The sequence below is a fragment of the Rhinopithecus roxellana genome, chromosome 11 (genome assembly GCF_007565055.1).
Source record: "Rhinopithecus roxellana isolate Shanxi Qingling chromosome 11, ASM756505v1, whole genome shotgun sequence".
Taxonomy (NCBI): Eukaryota; Metazoa; Chordata; class Mammalia; order Primates; family Cercopithecidae; genus Rhinopithecus; species Rhinopithecus roxellana.
In genome coordinates this window covers 108,795,369-108,813,567 of record NC_044559.1, presented here as the reverse complement: position 1 = coordinate 108,813,567, position 18,199 = coordinate 108,795,369, and the positions used below count along the sequence as shown (strand labels likewise).

Sequence of the window (18,199 nt, the reverse complement as noted above, 5' to 3'; positions counted from 1 at the left end):
CAGTGGCGAAATCTCAGCTCACCACAGCCTCTGCCTCCTGGTTCAAGTGATTCTCCTGCCTCAGCCTCCTGAGTAGCTGGGACTACAGGCATGCATCACCATGCCCAGCTAATTCTCGTATTTTTAGTAGAGACGGGGTTTCACCATGTTGGCCAGGATGGTCTCAATCTTCTGACCTCATGATCCACCCGCTTTCGCCTCCCAAAGTGTTGGGATTACAGGCATGAGCCACCTCACCTAGCCTCCTAGCTCTTGTCAACCATTAAAGAGAGTAACTAATTATTGTTGATTTAAACTACTCAGTTTTGGAATGATTCGTTACAAAACAATCAACAACATTTATTTATTTATTCACTATTTTTTAGAGACAGGGTCTTGCTTTGTCACCCAGGCTGGACTGCAGTGGTGTGATCATAGCTCACTGCATCCTCGAACTCCCGGGCTCAAGCAATCTTCCCACCTCAGTCCCCTGAGTAGCTGAGACTGCAGGTACATGCCACCACCCCTGGAAAACTACATTTTTTTTTGTTTTTGTTTTTGTAGAAACAGGGTCTTGCTATGTTGCCCAGGTTGGTCTTAAACTCCTGGCCTCAAGTGATTATCCCACCTCAGCTTCCAAAAGACAGACGTGAGCCACCTCAACCCCCACCCCCAGTCAACAAGGAATACACTTCCTCTGGTTTATGTGGCTGTTCTCTACAGCAAACAAAAACTCGCAAGTCTCTCGCTTTTTTTTTCCTCCCAGGTGAATTCACAGGAATCTCCCATCTTTTAAAAGCCTTCTGGCTATGATTGTATATGTCTTCTCTTCACAGCCAGACTTCTTGAGTGACCTTAACACCTTCCTGACTCACAGCTTACTTTCTACTCAATGCTTACTAGGCTCTGGACACAAAGGAGGTCACAGTAATGTTAGTTCAGGCTTCTTTCTCCCACTTGGGCAATGGAGGGCTTCAGTGCCCCACCCTGTCTTAAAAAGCCACTTCCTCCTGGCTGAGAAATTGCAAAAACCTCTTTCTTCTGAGAGCACTAGAAAGAGATACTTTTTAGGAAAAGGCACCTCTTCCTGAGGGCTGATACAGTCGTCAGCCAGGGTCCACGAGTTGGCAAGTGGAGTGTGGGCTCTCCTTGGCTTGATGTCTTTGTGAGGGCACCAGCAGTGCAGGCTGCACAACCTGATGCTGTAGCTGGGTTTCTGGAGTGCTCTGAGCTTTCTGGAACTTGTCCATCAACATTCCTCTCATGTGGCTTCTGGTCTCCTTGTGGATGTCGGTGGCTCATGACGCCTCTGGACGGTGGCATCTTGGGAAGTGTGCATTCCAGTCCACAGTGCTTCCCAAATTGCAGAGCCCTTGGGGGTGCTAGTACGGAGCTACTTTCCTCCTTCTTCCCGCCCTAAAGCTTCCCCGTGCTCCTCAATGAAATGTGAAGAACAGCTGGCCTGTCAGCTCCACTATGCAGCACAAAGATAACCATGATTGCAGCTCTTTAGGCTGGTGTCTTAGTCTTCCTCTTAGTACCGGGTTCAGAAGCCACCATGGGTGTACAACTGGCCAAGAAACAATGCAGCCCTCTCCATGCACACCCTCTTCCTATTTCTGCACACCTCCCCTCAGCAGCATGAAAAGGCCCCTCTTGAGATCCCCTTCCTCGCTTCCTGAAACTGGCTTGTTACCAGCTCGCAAGTGTCATCTTGGGATGCAAAGGAGCTTCATGATAGCAAAGTCAGTGAAACTCCTGAATGCTAAGTTTGCCCAAATTAGTCAGACAACTGGGTGGAGAGTATGGTTTGGGGTTTCAACTTCCTAGAACACACTACCCTCTATGACAAAAGGGAGGGCATATTTCCATGACACCAGGTCTCTAGACGTGGGATAGCCTGCTTTTTCTCTCCATTGGGAAAACACAAGTTGATTTCACAGGAGGCTGGGCAAATGCCTGACTGTACTCTGAAAGACTGTTTTCACAGTCTCGGAAGGCCTGAAACATGGCACACCATCTTATATGCAAAAATTACACGAGGTACGTCGGAATTTGACTATTTGTCGTTTATATCTAGAGGGTCTGTGGGTCAACAATGAGTACATTCCAGTCCCTGTAAGAAAGGACCAATTTATAATGAGGGGTTCTAATTTGTTTGGAAAATCCCAAAGTATTACTAATTATGTTGATTATAACTGAATCCAGACTTCCCAATGAAATACACGCACACACACATACACACACGCTCACACACACACGCGTACTCACACATATTCCTCCTTACAAATCAGCTTTGGAACATTAAATTAATAATGGATTTGTTATTAATCAAGTAATAAGCTTTTGCATTTTTGGTTTAGAGTGAATAAACTCAGTGGTATTAACTAGACAGGAGCTTTGCAAGAGAAAAGGAAATGCTATTTTTCCCAAGATGACTTTTCTTGGATATCACTGTCAAAGTATTGTCTGGTAGGAAAAAATTGCAAGCATGATTAAACTTCTTGTATATTTAGTGAATTTTCAGCATTAACCATACAAGTCCTCACAATCTTGTGAAGTAGATAAATTTCCTTTGTAATTTGAGTAAACAGACTGTCCTCAGAAAGGATACTGATGCTTACTAAAATTCAACGTTTTTAAGAAAACATTTTCATATTGTATACTTTACAGATAATTTTACACTTAAAACCAAATGTGTGCCTGGATTTTTCTAGGTCTTCTCACATAAACATGGCATTGTGAAAAAAACACTATGTTCAGAATATTAACTTTGATATTTCGAGAAATTCGCCAGTAAGACACAATTAGAAATCTAAGCTTGGGTACCAATGCTTCTGTGAAACAAAGCTAGAAGAGATTCCTTTTGCTGAATTATCCCTTGGGATATTTGGGTGTGGCTTGTTTTCTTCTCTGAGCGAAACAAAGATATGCAGGAAAATCTTCTTTTACACTAAAATTCCTTGTTCTTACAAACAAGCTTGAGGAAAAAAAAAAAAAAGCAGATCTAGCCCAGCTTAATCATTTGCTTATACTCGTGCATACATTGGATTTAATCCAAGTTAACAAAAATAAAGCCGCAGGATAGGTACATGCAGTCGTATACTTAAGCTACTGACTCACATACATTTTAATGGCTGAAAGTATTTTAAAAATATGAAGGCAGAAGAAAAACAGTAAGCAGTGATAAAACATAACAAGTTTTCTTATTCTTTATTAGTTTAAAGGAAGCTAGAACCTAATAACAATACGCCACATACGGTTCAGAACCAAACAAAAGCTGCTTAGTTATTTATTTTGCATTTGCATTTTCTAGGAAGTGAGAAAAAAACAGCTCTATTGGGACTCAAGTTTATTTTCAATTAAAATCCCCATAAATTAGGAAATGTCTCATAAAATGAAGAAATTGGAAAAAAATGTTATTCAGAAAAAAACTTTAAGTGTGCTTGTTTCCTGTAGCACCTTGCATTTTGCGATCAGCCTTTTAAAGATTTTTTTAAAAAATTCAACCTTTGTCTTCACGTTTAGGACAGGGCATAACGGTGTCTTTTCCTTCCATGCAAATACGAGGAAAAATTTATACTTGCTTAGTTTCGAGCATTGAAAGCACTCGCCCCTAATTCTGCCATTTGCTCATGTCCCACATGAATAAAAGGATACAGCTTAGAAACCAGGGCCTTGCTGCTATTGTGTTTTTTTCTAATTAAAATTCAGAGTATTAAACACAGTTGAGTACATCCATGCATACATGACATACCGTCATCACATACCGGAAGCTCCAATCAAGAGCCCTGAGCAAAGCTGGTTTCATAACATCATTAAGATTCATTGTACACTGCGTTTCAGAAAGGCTGTGTCAAAGCAGATAATAACGGCCTGTCAGAAATGCACACACAGAAATTTACATTAAATTGTCCCCTTCCCTCCTTTTAAAATATGGGAATCCATTGATAGTTGCATTCCCGGTATAGGGGACACAAGCCTTCAGTTAAAAAAAGGTCCCCAGCTTCTTAATATTGTAAGCATATTACCAAAATAAGGGTATAAAAAGTTAAGTGAAAAATATTTGAGTAACTAGGTGGGGGTATTCCTGGGAATAGTAATCCAATATAATGACTGTATCAAAACAAAGGAAGGCGGAGCTCAGGAGTGTGAAGGTAGATAGCATTGCTGAGTCACAAGGCGGAGTGTTTAATTTGGAACAAGTCAAATAAAAGCACTGCTTTCTTTCCCTTAAGAACCTTTGATACTCTTTATATTAACCTCAGAAAAGAACGCTCTCTCATTTGAACATTTTTTTTCTTTTATATCCTGCTGAGTGAAGATGCCTGGGGAGACAAACTTGACAGCTGGCTTCCCGAGAACAGGCGTAAGTATGATGTTATCTGGGACTTTAGTGGTGAGAATTCTTGTCTTTAGACTCGATATTTTTCTTTACCGTGCTCATTGATGACGCATATGTGCTGAAACAACAAAGGATTTAAACGCATCAGTTTCTTAACAAAATCTGAGACACAGAAAGTGTGATGCAGTAATAACCGAATGCCATCCTGTAATTGGCTATTGATCATTTAAATATAAATGTGTGTATTTATATGTGTGGGTAAAATCTAAAGAGATCCATTGAAATGCTTGACAAAAGGTCCTTTGTGGTTTTAGTTTGGAGCCCTATACTGAATCTGGCTCCCCAGGTCCCTAAAACCCAGAAATGCTGAGGGAGCAGCATGTTTAGCCCTGCTAGAAACAGAAGTCTCCTACTGGTAGGATGACAACTGCTTGGGTGAATGGAGAAATAACAGTGGCAAGCGCAACATGGGCTCTTATTCAACCCTTTTTGGGCAACAAGCAAAGGGTTAGGAATATTTTGATTGAAAGCAACAGAAATGGGGCCAGGCTAATGTAAGCAAAAAAGGAGGATTTGGCTGGGCTCAGTGGCCCCTGTCTGTAATCCCAGCACTTTGGGAGACTGAGGTGGGAGCATGATTTGAAGCCAGGAGTTCAAGAACAGCCTGGACAGCATAGCAAGACTCCATCTCTACAAAAAGTAAAAATATTAGCCAGGCATAGTGGTGTGTGCCTGTAGTCCTAGCTACTCAGGAGGCTAAGATGGGAGGATCGCTTGAGCCTGGGAGTTCAAGGCTGCAGTGAGCTTTAATTGCATCACTGCACTCTAGCCTAGGTGAGACCCTGGAGTGAGACCCCGTGTCTTTAAAAGAGGGGGAGGGGAAATTTATTGGTGGAATACTGGGGTAGCTCTCAGAATCCAAGGAGGAAGTGGGCAATGAACCAACTAGAAGGCAGGAACAAGGGCGGTTCCAGAGACTTTCACCCATGGTGCTATGGATACTCTCTGGGGCACTGCTGTCCTAGTGGCTGAGGTCTGAACACACTCAGTCTCTGTGACTTTTGGTTTAAGTTTCTGATTCCCAGGAGAGAGAGACTGATTGGTCCACTTTGGGTAAATTGTCTACCTCTAGATCATGCAGTGTTGGTCAGGGTCACACAGCTGGGGTCCACACTGGGGGTCCACGTCTGTGTGGTGAGATCATTTCCCCCAAAGAGGGAAGAGTTATGAGCTGCATGCCACTGTAATTGAAACCTGCTAGAGTTCAAGCACTGACACAAATCAGTGTATAGAATATTAGCTATTGTTATGGTTGGTTGAGCACAGTCAATGACTATGGAGAAGAATCAGTGTCAAACCATAGTTCTGCTTTTAGCTTCCTATTTCTTTAGTAAGAAATAGAGATAATCATAATTTGCCTCCATCATCCTGATACCTACCCTGTAGAATAGTAGTGGGAGTTAATTGGGGGTATGGATGCAATGTGCTCACCATACTCCTGACATAGAAGATACTGAATCAATAGAAGACATCACTAACATGCATTCAATACTTTTCTAAATGGTTAAGTTCTTATAAAAAGGGAGGTTAGGGATTTGCATGCAAGACTTACATTCAGATCTCTGAAGTATTCATTGTAATCTAAGGCATATCCCACCACAAATAAGTTTGGAATCTCAAATCCAGCATCTTAGCAGAGAGAGAAAGAGAACAAAAAAAAAAAGGAACAAAATTTAGATTATATAAATGCAAGTCACCGTATGCTGCTGTCGGCACTCAAACTCGAGGACCTTACATTGAGGCAGGAGGGAGTGAGAAATGGTGAGCAATGCATAGGATAAGCCCAAGAGGGACCTGGACCAGAAGGACTACTCGGGAGGAAAGAGGCAAGGCAAACAAGCCAACCTACAATGAAGAATGACTGATCTAGCATGCAGAGTTGAGAAATGTCTCAGGAAGCCCGGTGCATAACAAGAAATATGCATAATTGAGTCACGTGGCCCTGGTGTTCTAAAGCAAGCAATATGCAGTGATACGATGCCAAAGGAAACATTCTCAACAACACAAAGGAAAGTTCAAGCAGAAGGCGTTACGATGCTGCATTATGTGAACAGGTGTGTGGGCCACAGCAACTGGAAAGCAATTCTCCCGCTGTACTCAGTGTCTCGGCTGTTTAAAGGGCTGGAAAGCAAAAGCCAGGACACAAGATGAAAGGCAACAGGATTGTTCAACTTGAGGAAGAGAATGTGGAGGTTGCGTTAATGCTGGTCTTTGGGTTTGTGATGCAGAGGATATTAATGAGCTCTCTATTGAGGGCAGAATGAGAGGAAGTGGATTTAAGCACAGTGCAAGGTACTTATGATAAGCAAAAGAAGAATTCATTGAAAAGATGATGATTTTTTATCAGAAAGGATTCTTTTTTTTTTTTTTTCTGAGATCGAGTCTCGCTGTGTCACCCAGGCTGGAGTGCAGTGGTACGATCTAGGCTTACTGCAACCTCCACCTCCAGGGTTCACGTGATTCTCCTGCCTCATTTTCCCGAGTAGCTGGGAAGACAGACGTGTGCCACCATGCCTGGCTAATTTTTGTAGTTTTAATAGAGATGGGGTTTCATCATGTTGGCCAGGCTGGTCTCGAACTCCTGACCTCAAGTGATCCATCCGCCTCAGTCTCCGAAAGTGCTGGGATTACAGGCATGGGCCACTGAACCTGGCTATTTTTTGAGAAAGGGTCTCACTTTGTCGTCCAGGCAGAGGTGCAGGGGTGTGATCATGGCTCACTGCAGCCTCTACCTCCACAGGCTCAGGTGATCCTCTCACCTCAGCCTCCTGAGTAGCTGGGACTACAGGCATGCACAACTACGCCTGGCTGATATTTATTGGAGAGAATTCTTAAGGAATAGACAATAGCTCTCCTTCTTCAGAGGTCTTGAAACAGAATAAAGGTGCACAGTCCAAAGATTTTCAAATTTTTTTCAGTGTTTTGGAAACTTACAAATTTGTTATTACAGTAATATAGGTGAGAGATATATTTGCTTACTTTTAATGGAACTGTACTTGGGTATAGCCAGTGGGTGTATAGCTCGGACAAAGTTATCTCCAGAGTGACTATGACCAACAATGCTTTCCCAAGAAGAAAACAACTGGTTCCTGCTCACAGAAAGGACTGGAGGTACTTATTTTCTAGGGGGTTACATTATGGAGTCCCTTGCTAGGAAAATAAGTACTGGAGGTGTGGGGCTTATTTACTAGGGGGGTGCATTATGCAGTCCCTTGCTAGGAAGCCTGCTTGATTCCTCCAAACCGCAGAGTTTCTTGAAAAAAAGAATCAAAGAGGGGAAGCAAGAGCAGAAGAGGTCAGCAGTGACACTGAGCATAAAAGAAAGAATCAATCAGGAGAAAGGAACACAAAGTACAAAGCCTCATAAATCCAGAGAGAAAGAAGGAACAGAGATTCTGAGCTAGCTAAAAGAATACGAAGCTGGGCGTGCGCCTGCAGTCCCAGCTATTCAGGAGGCTGAGGCAGGAAGATCACTCGAGGCCAGGAGTTCGAGACCAGCCTAGGCAACAAAGTGAGATCCCATCTCAAAAAGAAAAAAAAGGGTGGGGTGCAGTGGCTCACGCCTGTAATCCCAGCACTTTGGGAGGCCGAGGTGGGTGGATCACCTGAGATCAGGAGTCCAAGACCGGCCTGGCCAACATGGCGAAACCCCGTCTCTACTAAAAATACAAAAATTAGCCAGGCATGGTGGCCTGTGCCTGTAGTCCCAGTTACTTGGGAGGCTGAGGCAGGAGAATCACTTGAACCTGGGAGGCAGAGGTTGCAGTGAGCCGAGATCGCACCACTGCACTGGGTGACAGAGTCAGATTCCATTTTAAAGAAAATAATAATAATAATAATAATAATATGAGCAAATCCCAAGAAACCCTGTTTGTAACCAGGGTTGTGATAATGACTTGACAGGGAGCAATCCAATCCTTCCATTAGGCAGGGCAGCTCACACTGGGAAAATGAGAGCCCAAAGCCTATTTAGAAGGCCAAACCTTGAGATGTCATAGAATAAAAGGATGATGGATCAGCAGGACAATCATGAATCAGAGTGACCTATCCTTAGCTGGTAAATGTGGGCAGCTCCTACACTTACATTTGCCATAGCAGATGTTACTTGAAGATGTAGTGGAAGACTCAGGGCACTGACTGAAACCAGATTGCCTGGGCTTAATACTGGTCTGACACTCACAGCTACATAACTTTGGCAAGCTATTTAAGCTTGCTGTGCTGTATTTCCTCATCTGTAAAATGGGTATAACAACAACTCCTACCTGTAGAGAGCTATTGTGAGGATGAAAGGAGCTAATCTCTGTATAGCTCTTAGAACAGTGTGTGGCACATCACAACCTCTTCCTAGTGTTAGCTGCTATTATTTTATTGCTGTTATTATAAGTGATATAAGAAATCTGTCATTAATTGGATATGTTTGAAGTGAATGTTTTTCAACTTCAGTTAAAATCTTATCTATACAGTGAGTATCCTGTACTATTTTGTTAGACAATTTCTGCTAAGTAACCTCAAGCAACCTTCACTACATCCAGATTATACCTTTGATACTAGTAATAGATGGGAACATGCGATTGGGTCTTTCTGCCCAGAACTGACATGGTCTAGAGTTAACACATCCAGCACAGGAATGAAACTTGTTTTTAGAATGTAGAGTCACTGGCTAAATGTCGCTGGCATGTCACCCATCCATACTGTGCTTCTCTTTAGATAATGTTTGTTCAGCTTGCTGAAGAGAACTGTAGCCAAATTATCCCAGGGACTTTGGAGCAAATGTAAGTTATAAAAAGCAAGCTGAAGTCTGCCTATGCAAGTGAAAAAAATTCGCCTCTAGTGTTAGAATAATAAATAATCAGGCTGCATGTTTATCCTTCCTGGTGTTAGAACTAGGCTTATTGTTGGGAGAAGGGAGGAGTGTACTAGATGAGGAAGCCCTACAGAACACACATCTGAAGTCAAGTGTGAAGATGCTATCTAGAGATACCTCCTCTGCTAATTCTCTGTGTTTCGGAGCTTTGGTTTGGAGGTGATGGGGAGCTGTCTTAGATTTCCCCTTTTGTGCATTACAATTCAGGCTTGCTAAAGGTCACCATTGTGCATTGTCTGGTAATAGTTCCGGATGATGGCATGAGACTCCCTTTAAACCTCCATAGCACCTCTCCTTGTCTGACTGGTGAGAACAGAGGCCAAGGCAGGGATCCTATGTGTCTGAGTCAGTCCAGTGGGATCAGGTCTTCCTCTACTCCCTGAAACTTTTCAGCTGACTTCTCTGTAGTTAAGGTGCTGTGTGAAACATGCAAATAAAAATACCCAATGCACGGAATAGAGTTCCTGTGAAAGATGCAAATTAGAACATTGAAGACCCTCATTTTAAAGGGTTCTGTTTTCCCTGTCAAGGTGGGGAAGACCATGAGGAATCTGTGGGACTATCAGCCCTACACAGTTTCAACTCCACTTGCAGTGCTGTCAAATAGGAAATCAAAGATTCTTAAACATAAAATGAAATACCACAAGCACAAAACAAACAAAAAACTAAAAATCACTTACAGTCAGGTCTAAAGCCGTCACTTCTGGGTGTTCGCTTCACCAACAAACTACCATTAAAAAAGACATGCTTTAGTGAACCCAATCAAATCTCTATGAATTGTAAATAGAATCAAGCATAATTAAAATATGTAGTTGAAATACATATTTTGTTACTGTGGCAAGAAGAGAGCAGGTTAGGCACAGTGCCTACATCTGTAATCCCAGTGCTTTGGGAGGACAAGGTGGGAGGATCACTTGAGCCCAGAGGTTCAAGACCAACCTGGGCAACATAGCGAGACCCCTGTCTCTACAAAAAAATAAAAAAATTTAGCTGGGTGTGGTGGCACCTGCCTGTAGTCCCAGCTACTTGGGAGGCTGAGGTGGGAGGATTGTTTTAGCCCAGGAGTTGAAGGCTGCAGTGAGCCATGACTGCACTACTGCACTCCAGCCTAGGTGACAGAGTGAGACCCTGTCTCAAAAAATAGATAAAATATAAAAAACTTTTAAAAAAGGTAGCTGTCGGTCAGGCATGGTAGCTCATGCTTGTAATTCCAGCAGTTTAGGAGGCCAAGAAGGGCAGATCACTTGAGCTCATAAGTTTGAGACCAGCCTGGCCAACATGGTGAAACCCCATCTTTACTAAAAATACAAAAATTAGCTGGGCATGGTGGTATGCATCTGTAGTCTCAGCTACATGGCAGTCTGAGGCAAGAGAATCACTTGAACCCAGGAGGCTGAGGTTGCAGTAAGCTGAGATTGCACCACTGCACTCCAGTCTGGGTGACAGAGCAAGACTCCATCTCAAACAAAAAACCAAACAAACAAAAAAGGGGATAGCTGCACCTAGCTACTCAGGAGGCTGAGGTGGGAGGATCACTTGAGCCCAGAAGTTTGAGGCTGCAGTGAGTTATGATCACACTACTGTGATCATAGAGCAAGACCCTGTCTCTTGTTAAAAGAAAAAAAAAAGGTCCAGGTGCAGTGGCTCATGCCTGTAATCCTAGCACTTTGGGAGGCTGAGGCAGGCAGATCACTTGAGGTCAGGAGTTCAGACCATCCTGGCCAACATGGTGAAACCCCAGCTCATCTCTGCTAAAAATACAAAAAATTAGCTAGGCACGGTGGCGGGTGCCTGTAGTCCCAGCTACTTGGGAAGCTGAGACATGAGAATTGTTTGAACTCAGAGGGCAGAGGTTGCAGTGAGCTGAGATTGTGCCACTGCACTCCAGTCTGGGCGACAGAGAAAGGCTGTGTCTCAAAACAAACAAACAAAAAAATGAAGGGAGCAGAGCAATTGCACGGGGGCTCATCCAGCTGCTCCTGGAAACAGCTAATGGAGGCGCAGTAAAGAGGAACTCAGAAACATGGCAAAGCACGTCTTCTTCCCTTTCTTCTCTCAGGCTAGCAGTCAAGGGCTGCTTTTCAGTGTGGTCAAACTGTAATACCCCAGGGGAAAAGGTCACTAGATTGGAATATATTATACTGTTTGGAAAGAGCATCCTGTGTTAGCATACCTTTTGGGCTTGCTTGGAAAACCAGAAATCACCGTGCTATGAATGTCCAACTCACCTGGCTACCTTAACCATGTTGGGCTTGTATTTCGCTATATTGCTGAGTAGTGCTTTCATGGTCCTCCCAGTTCCGACGACATCCTTTGCAGAAAGGACAGATAAATTCAACAAAGTGCATCTGAGCAGCACAACAGACTTTTCATCCAGGGAGATACTCCTGATTAATAATGCATCGTAATTAAAAATGCCATCCAATTTGGAGCCAAAGTAGGAGGAGGAGTTGGTTATGTTTTATTTAGACAGGCACTTTTTTCTGGAAGCTGAGTTTTGGGGAATCTACTGGAGACTCTTTCCTCCTTGAATCCTTTAGCTTTGCTGAAGGGCCAAATTTAGCCGTTGGACAGCATGTGGGACTCCTCATTGAGTACATTTGGACTCGCGTATGCACATTCAAGGACTAAATTTGGCCCTGAGGTTATGCAACACAATACAAGGCACATGAATTTTCATGGATATGTACATCTGAATACACTGAATGGATAAATGCCTCCCCCTCGTCCTCCCCCACTCAATAGGGCATTCTATGGCTGGGAAGTGAGAGGTGTCTGGACAGCAGCTGGTGACAGCCTGTGAATTCTGAGGGTCCACGGCTGCAGTGAGCTCGGGCTCATCTCCACTGATGAGCTGCTGCACAATTAGAGGAGAATGGGCAGCGGCGATTTATTGTCCTAAGGACAGGAATCAGCTGTCACGAGCTGATTATCAAAACAACAGGTCTGAATGTAACCAGGGTTGGGCAATTCATTTGGTTAGAGGGTCTACTCCATGGGTTATACTGAGCAAGAGCTCCAGATACACATGGCGCACACAGGCAATTGTGTAACAAAAGGTTGAAAATAGCTCCCTATTTTTTGCTGTTTGATGAGACGAGCGTGCTCCTGAAGGAAACGTGGCCATTTGCTGTATTAGTCCACTACTGCCATAGGGATCCCACGTTCTCTTTTTTAACAGAAAAACAAAAGTAAAACAAAACAAAACAAAACAAACAAACAAAAAAAAAAAAACAAAACCATAGCTTTCCCCATAGCTCACCATTTTTAATTGATTGTGTTTATGATTTTGATGCTGAAAGTATTTGAGAATTCTCAAAATCGTCAGAGGTCCTTAGCAAAAACACTGAATTCAGGGTAAACAGAGTTCTAACCTTGGTTTCACTGTGAAATGAATTTGGTTTGGTGAGCTAGTTTCCTCTTCTTTAAACTTGTCTGATTCACAAATAAGTATAAGAATCACCACAGAGATATGTGGAACTGGATACACAAAAAGGACAAAGTCGTCCACAAATATTGTTGCAAAGCTCTTATTCTACATTCTTTGAAATCAGGGATGCTATTTGGCCCCTATTCAGTAAATTTGGAGAGCATGCACCCAGTGGGAGCTCAAGAAATCCTTGGTCAATTTGATAACAAGGTTTACAGTTTAAAACTCACCATTAGAGTCTTTCAACCTCCAAGTATGGAAAGGAAATGCCAGCTTACCTCAACAATGAGAACATTCTGAAATAAACAAAACCCGTATTTTAGAATGTGATGCCAATCTGACTCACAGGATACACACATTTTTTTGCTTCTAGTTAGAATTTCACAATTTGCTTAGACAGTCCTTCCCCATCCAATTCAAAGGACTAGAGGTGATCTAGGTTTTCCAGATCCATTTTAATAGGTCCTCCGGAATTAGTTGGTGATGCAATATTAGTATCTATATTTAGGTTAGAAGCAAGCTTATGTTAGACCTGTCTGACGAGCTCTCCATAAAGTCATCCCTTCTCAGTAATTCTGCCAAGGGCCTCCCACCCCCACCTGGGAGGTAAAGCCTGTTGAGAGTTTCCCAGGAAAACAATGCAACATGAACTGCATCACTAACAGAGATCGTGCTTGGTAAATGCATCATGGGTTCAGCTGTGCCAGCCTTCCTCTTGCACGACCACCAAAATCCCTGGGGACTCGGGATTTCCTCTTGGATTGCCAACCTAGATGAAGAGGGTAGGCTAGAGAAAGGACTGGGAGGTGCCTGGTGTGTATTTTTAGTGAGATGGTCAGATTCCTTGTAACAAGCTCTCAAGGCATTACTCTACCTCTTCCCTAAGAACACCGTGATATGGTTTGGATTTGTGTCCCTGCCCAAATGTCATGCTGAAATGTAATACTCAGCGCTAGAGGCGGGGCCTGGTGGGAGGTGACTGGATCGCGGGGGTGGGTCTCATGAATGGTTTAGCATCACGCCCCTTGGTGGTGTTGTCCTGATAGTTGCCCTGAAATCTGGTTGTTTAAAGGTGTATGACACCTCCCCCTCTTTCTCTTGCTGCATGTCTGTCTCCAGACATGTGAAGTGCTGCTCTCCCTTTGCCTCTGCTATAATTTTTTTTTTTTTTGAAACAGCGTCCCACTCTGTCACCCAGGCTGCAGTGCAGTGGTGCGATCTCCGCTCACTGTAACCTCCGCTTCCTGGGTTCAAGCGATTCTCCCACCTCACCTTCCCACATGGCTGGGATTACAGTTGTGCACCACCACGCCTGGCTAATTTTTGTATTTTCAGTAGAGATGGAGTTTTACCATGTTGGCCAGGCTGGTCTCAAACTTAGGAGCTCAAGTGATCTGCCCTTCTTGGCCTCCCAAAGTGCTGGGATTACAGGCACGAGCCGCCACACCCGGCTGCCTTTGCCTTCTGCCATAATGTTAAGTTTCCTGAAGCCTCCCCAGAAGCAGAACAGATGCCAGCATCATGCTTCCTATACAGCCTGCGGAACTGAGGGCCAACTACACCTTTTCTCTTTATAAATTACCCAGTCTCAGGTATTTCTTTATATCAGTGTGAGGAAGGACTAATACACAATGATTGTACTGCATTTTAATTTCTTGTTTGATATCTGTCTTCCCCACTATATTCTGATCTCCATGAGGTGGGGATCATGTCTGTCTCGATTCCTACCGCATTGCCAGAAACTAACATAATGCCTGCATATAAGTGCTCAATAATTATTTGTTGAATAAAGCAATAACAACTGATTAAACTTATTACTGAGTTAAAACTGACCGATTAATTGGATTAGTAGTGACATGTCAATGCTGCCCCACCAAATTAAAATATGACTGTGTTAATATGCCATCCCTAAATGGTGAGACTATTCTTTCAATGTAATGGTGTTTTTCTTTAGATGACTTTTCATTTATCTCTATGATTTATACAATACTTTAAGAATCATGACCTGGCACAGTGGCTCACGCCTGTAATCCCAGCACTTTGGGAGGCCGAGGTGGGTGGATCACCTGAGGTCAGGAGTTCGAGACCAGCCTGGCCAACTTGGTGAAACCCTGTCTCTACTAAAATATACAAAAATTAGCTGGGTGTGGTGGTAGGTGCCTGTAATCCCAGCTACTCAGGAGGCTGAGGCGGGAGAATCACTTGAACCCGGGAGGTGGAGGTTGCAGTGAACCAAGATTGCACCACTGCACTCCAGCCTGGGCAACAGAGTAAGACTCCATTTCAAAAAAAAATAAAAAATCAAATAGATTGAAAGGTTTTTAAAAGAAAAACACCCCTCCATCACTTCACCTCTGTTCGCTTCCAATTTTGTTTCCCAGAGACAGTCACTTTTAAGCCTTTTAACTATTTTTCTGATTGTTACTTTTTTATTTCTAAAAAATAGATTTTGTTATGTTTCATATAGCTATTTCTGTACTTAAAAACATTTAAATCATTTATTGACTTCTAGGTTGCTTGTTTCTTAAAAAGAGTTTAAGTATAAATGCATATTTTTTTTTTTTTTTTTGAGGCGGAGTCTCGCTCTGTCGCCCAGACTGGAGTGCAGTGGCCAGATCTCAGCTCACTGCAAGCTCCGCCTCCCGGGTTTACGCCATTCTCCTGCCTCAGCCTCCCGAGTAGCTGGGACTACAGGCGCCCGCCACCTCGCCCGGCTAGTTTTTGTACTTTTAGTAGAGACAGGGGTTTCACCGTGTTAGCCAGGATGGTCTCGATCTCCTGACCTCGTGATCCGCCCGTCTCGGCCTCCCAAAGTGCTGGGATTACAGGCTTGAGCCACCGCGCCCGGCCGCATATTTTTAAATTTTATTTTTCTTTTGTAGAGACAGGATCTTGATCACAGCTCCCTGTAACCTTGAACTCCCAGCCTCAAGTGATCCTCCCTCCTCAGCCTCCCAGAGTGCTAGGATTACAGGCGTGAGCCACTGTGCCCAGCCGTGTATTTATTCTTATTATAGAAAGTGCATATATTTCCTTATGTATAATTATATACCTGTCAAATAAAGTTTGTACTTTCTATAATATATAAATATAAAACATTATAGAATACTTGAAAACCAGAAAAGTCTAAAGACTTCCTAAATTTTTGATACATGCTTAACTGTTTAAAGTATTTAAAAATATTTCTGTGCTTTAAAATAGATTAAATCTATCATGGCATTCTTTATTATGTATAGCCAAAATATTATAACATCCAACAAAAATGATGGTAATTTCTTAACATCACATAAAGCCTACTATATATTCAAATTTCCCCAGTTTTCCTTAAAATGGCCTTTGTAGCTGGTTTGTCCAACCTATACCATGGATTGGATCTTCCCTTCTCTTTTAATTTAGAACAGTCTCTTTTGCTGTATAGGCATACCTTGTTTTTTACGTTTCTCTCTCTCTCTCTCTTTTTTTTTTTTTTTTGTGATAAAGTCTCCCTCTATTGCCCAGGCTGGAGAGCAATGGCACGATCTTGGCTCACTGCAACCTCTGCCTCCTAGTTCAAGTGATTCTACTGCCTCAGCCTCCTGAGTAGCTGGGATTACAGGTGTGCGCCACCATGCATGAATAATTTTTGTGTTTTTAGTAGAGATGGGGTTTCACGATGTTGGCCAGGCTGGTCTTGAATTTCTGACCTCGGGTGATCCACCCGTCTTGGTCTCCCAAATTTCTCTTTATTGCACCTTGCAGAGACTGTGTGTGTATGTGTGTTTAAATTGAAGGTTTGCAGCAACCCTGTGTTGAGCACATGTATTGGTGTTGTTTTTCTGACAGCGTGTGCTTGCTTTGTGTCTCTGTGTCATATTCTGGAAATTCTTGCAATATTTCAAACATTTTCATTGTCATTGTGGTTATGGTGATCTAGGATAGTGATCTTTAATGTACTATTTGTTTTATTTTTATTTTATTTCTTTTGAGACAGAGTTTTGCTCTGTTGCCCAGGCTGGAGTGCAGTGGCATGATCTTGGCTCACAGCAACCTCTGCCTCCTGGGTTCAAGCGATTCTCCTGCCTCAGCCTCCCAAGTAGCTGGGATTACAGGCACACGCCTCCATGCCCTGCTATTTTTTTTGTATTTTTAGTAGAGAAGGGGTTTCACTCTGTTGGCCAGACTGGTCTTGAACTCCTGACCTCAGGTGATCTGCCCGCTTGGCCTCCCAAAGTGCTGTGATTACAGGCGTGAGTCACCGCGCCCCACCTAGACTGACTCTTTTTAGGGACTAATGTAGTTGGTGTCTTTAAATTGAAGCCAATGCTCAATTACCATTCCAAAAATGCTAGGGTGCTTAAGAATGATGTGAAATCGACTTTGCCTGTGTTCTATAAATGGAGTAGCAAAGCCTGTTTATACAGGCACATCTGCTTACAGCATAGTTTATTGAAATGAATATTTTATGGCCACTCTTGAGATCTACTGTGCAGAAAGCAAGATTCCTTTCAAAATACTATGCTCATTAACAATCTACCTAGTCACCCAAGAGCTCTGATGGAGATGTTTACACAAAGATTATTTTCATGCCTGCTAACACAACATCCATTTTGCAGCCCATAGAGTCAGTTAGACTTTCAAGTCTTATTATTTAAGAAATAGATTTTGTAAGGTGATAGCTGCCCATAGATAGTGATTCCTCTGATGGATCTGGGTAAATTGAAAACCTGAAGATCCACCATTCTAGATGCTATTCAGAGCATTCGTCATCCATGAGTGGAGATCAAAGTATCAACATGAATAGGGGTTTGGAAGAAGTTGATTCCAACCCTCATGCCTGACTTTGAGGGGCTCAAGGTTTCAGTGGAGAGGCCGAGGGTGGTGGCTGCTGCAGGTGATCCTAGCGCTTTGGGAGGCCGAGGGGGGTGGATTGCTTGAGCCCAGTAGTTTGAGACCAGCCTGGGCAACATGGCAAAACCCTGTCTCTACAAAAACTGAGGTGGGAGGATCACCTGAGCCTGGGGAGGTCGAGGCTGCGGTGAGCCATGACTATGCCACTGTACACCAGCCTGGGCGACAGAGCGACAACTCATCTCAAAAAACCAACAACAACAAAAAAGACTTTCATGGAGGAAGTATCTGCAGATGTGGTGGCAATAGCAAGAGAACCTAATTAGAAGTGGAGCCTGAAGATGTGAGTGAATTGCTGTAATCTGATGATCAAACTTGAACAGATAAGGAGTTGCTTCTTATGGATGAGCAAAGAAAGTGGTTTCTTGAGATGGAATTTACTCCTGGTGAAGATGCTGTTAACATTGTTGAAACGACAACAAAGGGTTTAAAATATTAAATATACTTAGTTGATAAAGCAGTAGCACGGCTGGAGAGGATTAACTTCAATTTTGAAAGAAGTTCTACTGTGGGTAAAATGCTATGAAACAGCATCACAATCTGCAGAGAAATCTTTCATGAAAGGAAGAGTCAATCTAAGCAGCAAACTTCATTATTGTCTTGTTTTAAGAAATTGCAACAGCCACCCCAACCT

At 43.0% G+C, this 18,199-nt stretch overlaps 1 protein-coding gene across 4 annotated transcripts in view; it reads right to left on the bottom strand.

The window, feature by feature from the left end:
* Window positions 1–3,161: 3,161 nt before the first annotated feature.
* The window catches only part of PRTFDC1 (phosphoribosyl transferase domain containing 1), a 114,274-nt gene continuing 99,236 nt past the window's right edge, over window positions 3,162–18,199 (bottom strand). The window contains exons 5-9 of one of the 4 annotated variants that reach the window (XM_010356250.2): window positions 12,957–12,974; window positions 11,477–11,559; window positions 9,929–9,975; window positions 5,937–6,013; window positions 3,162–4,442 (exon numbers count right to left, since the gene is read on the bottom strand). In XM_010356250.2, the coding sequence (XP_010354552.2) occupies window positions 4,395–4,442; window positions 5,937–6,013; window positions 9,929–9,975; window positions 11,477–11,559; window positions 12,957–12,974 (273 nt within the window). In that variant the 3' untranslated portion in view covers window positions 3,162–4,394. The remainder of the gene's footprint in view (window positions 4,443–5,936; window positions 6,014–9,928; window positions 9,976–11,476; window positions 11,560–12,956; window positions 12,975–18,199) is intronic. The other 3 variants (XM_030941359.1, XR_004060144.1, XM_010356251.2) reach the window with 3 other exon arrangements.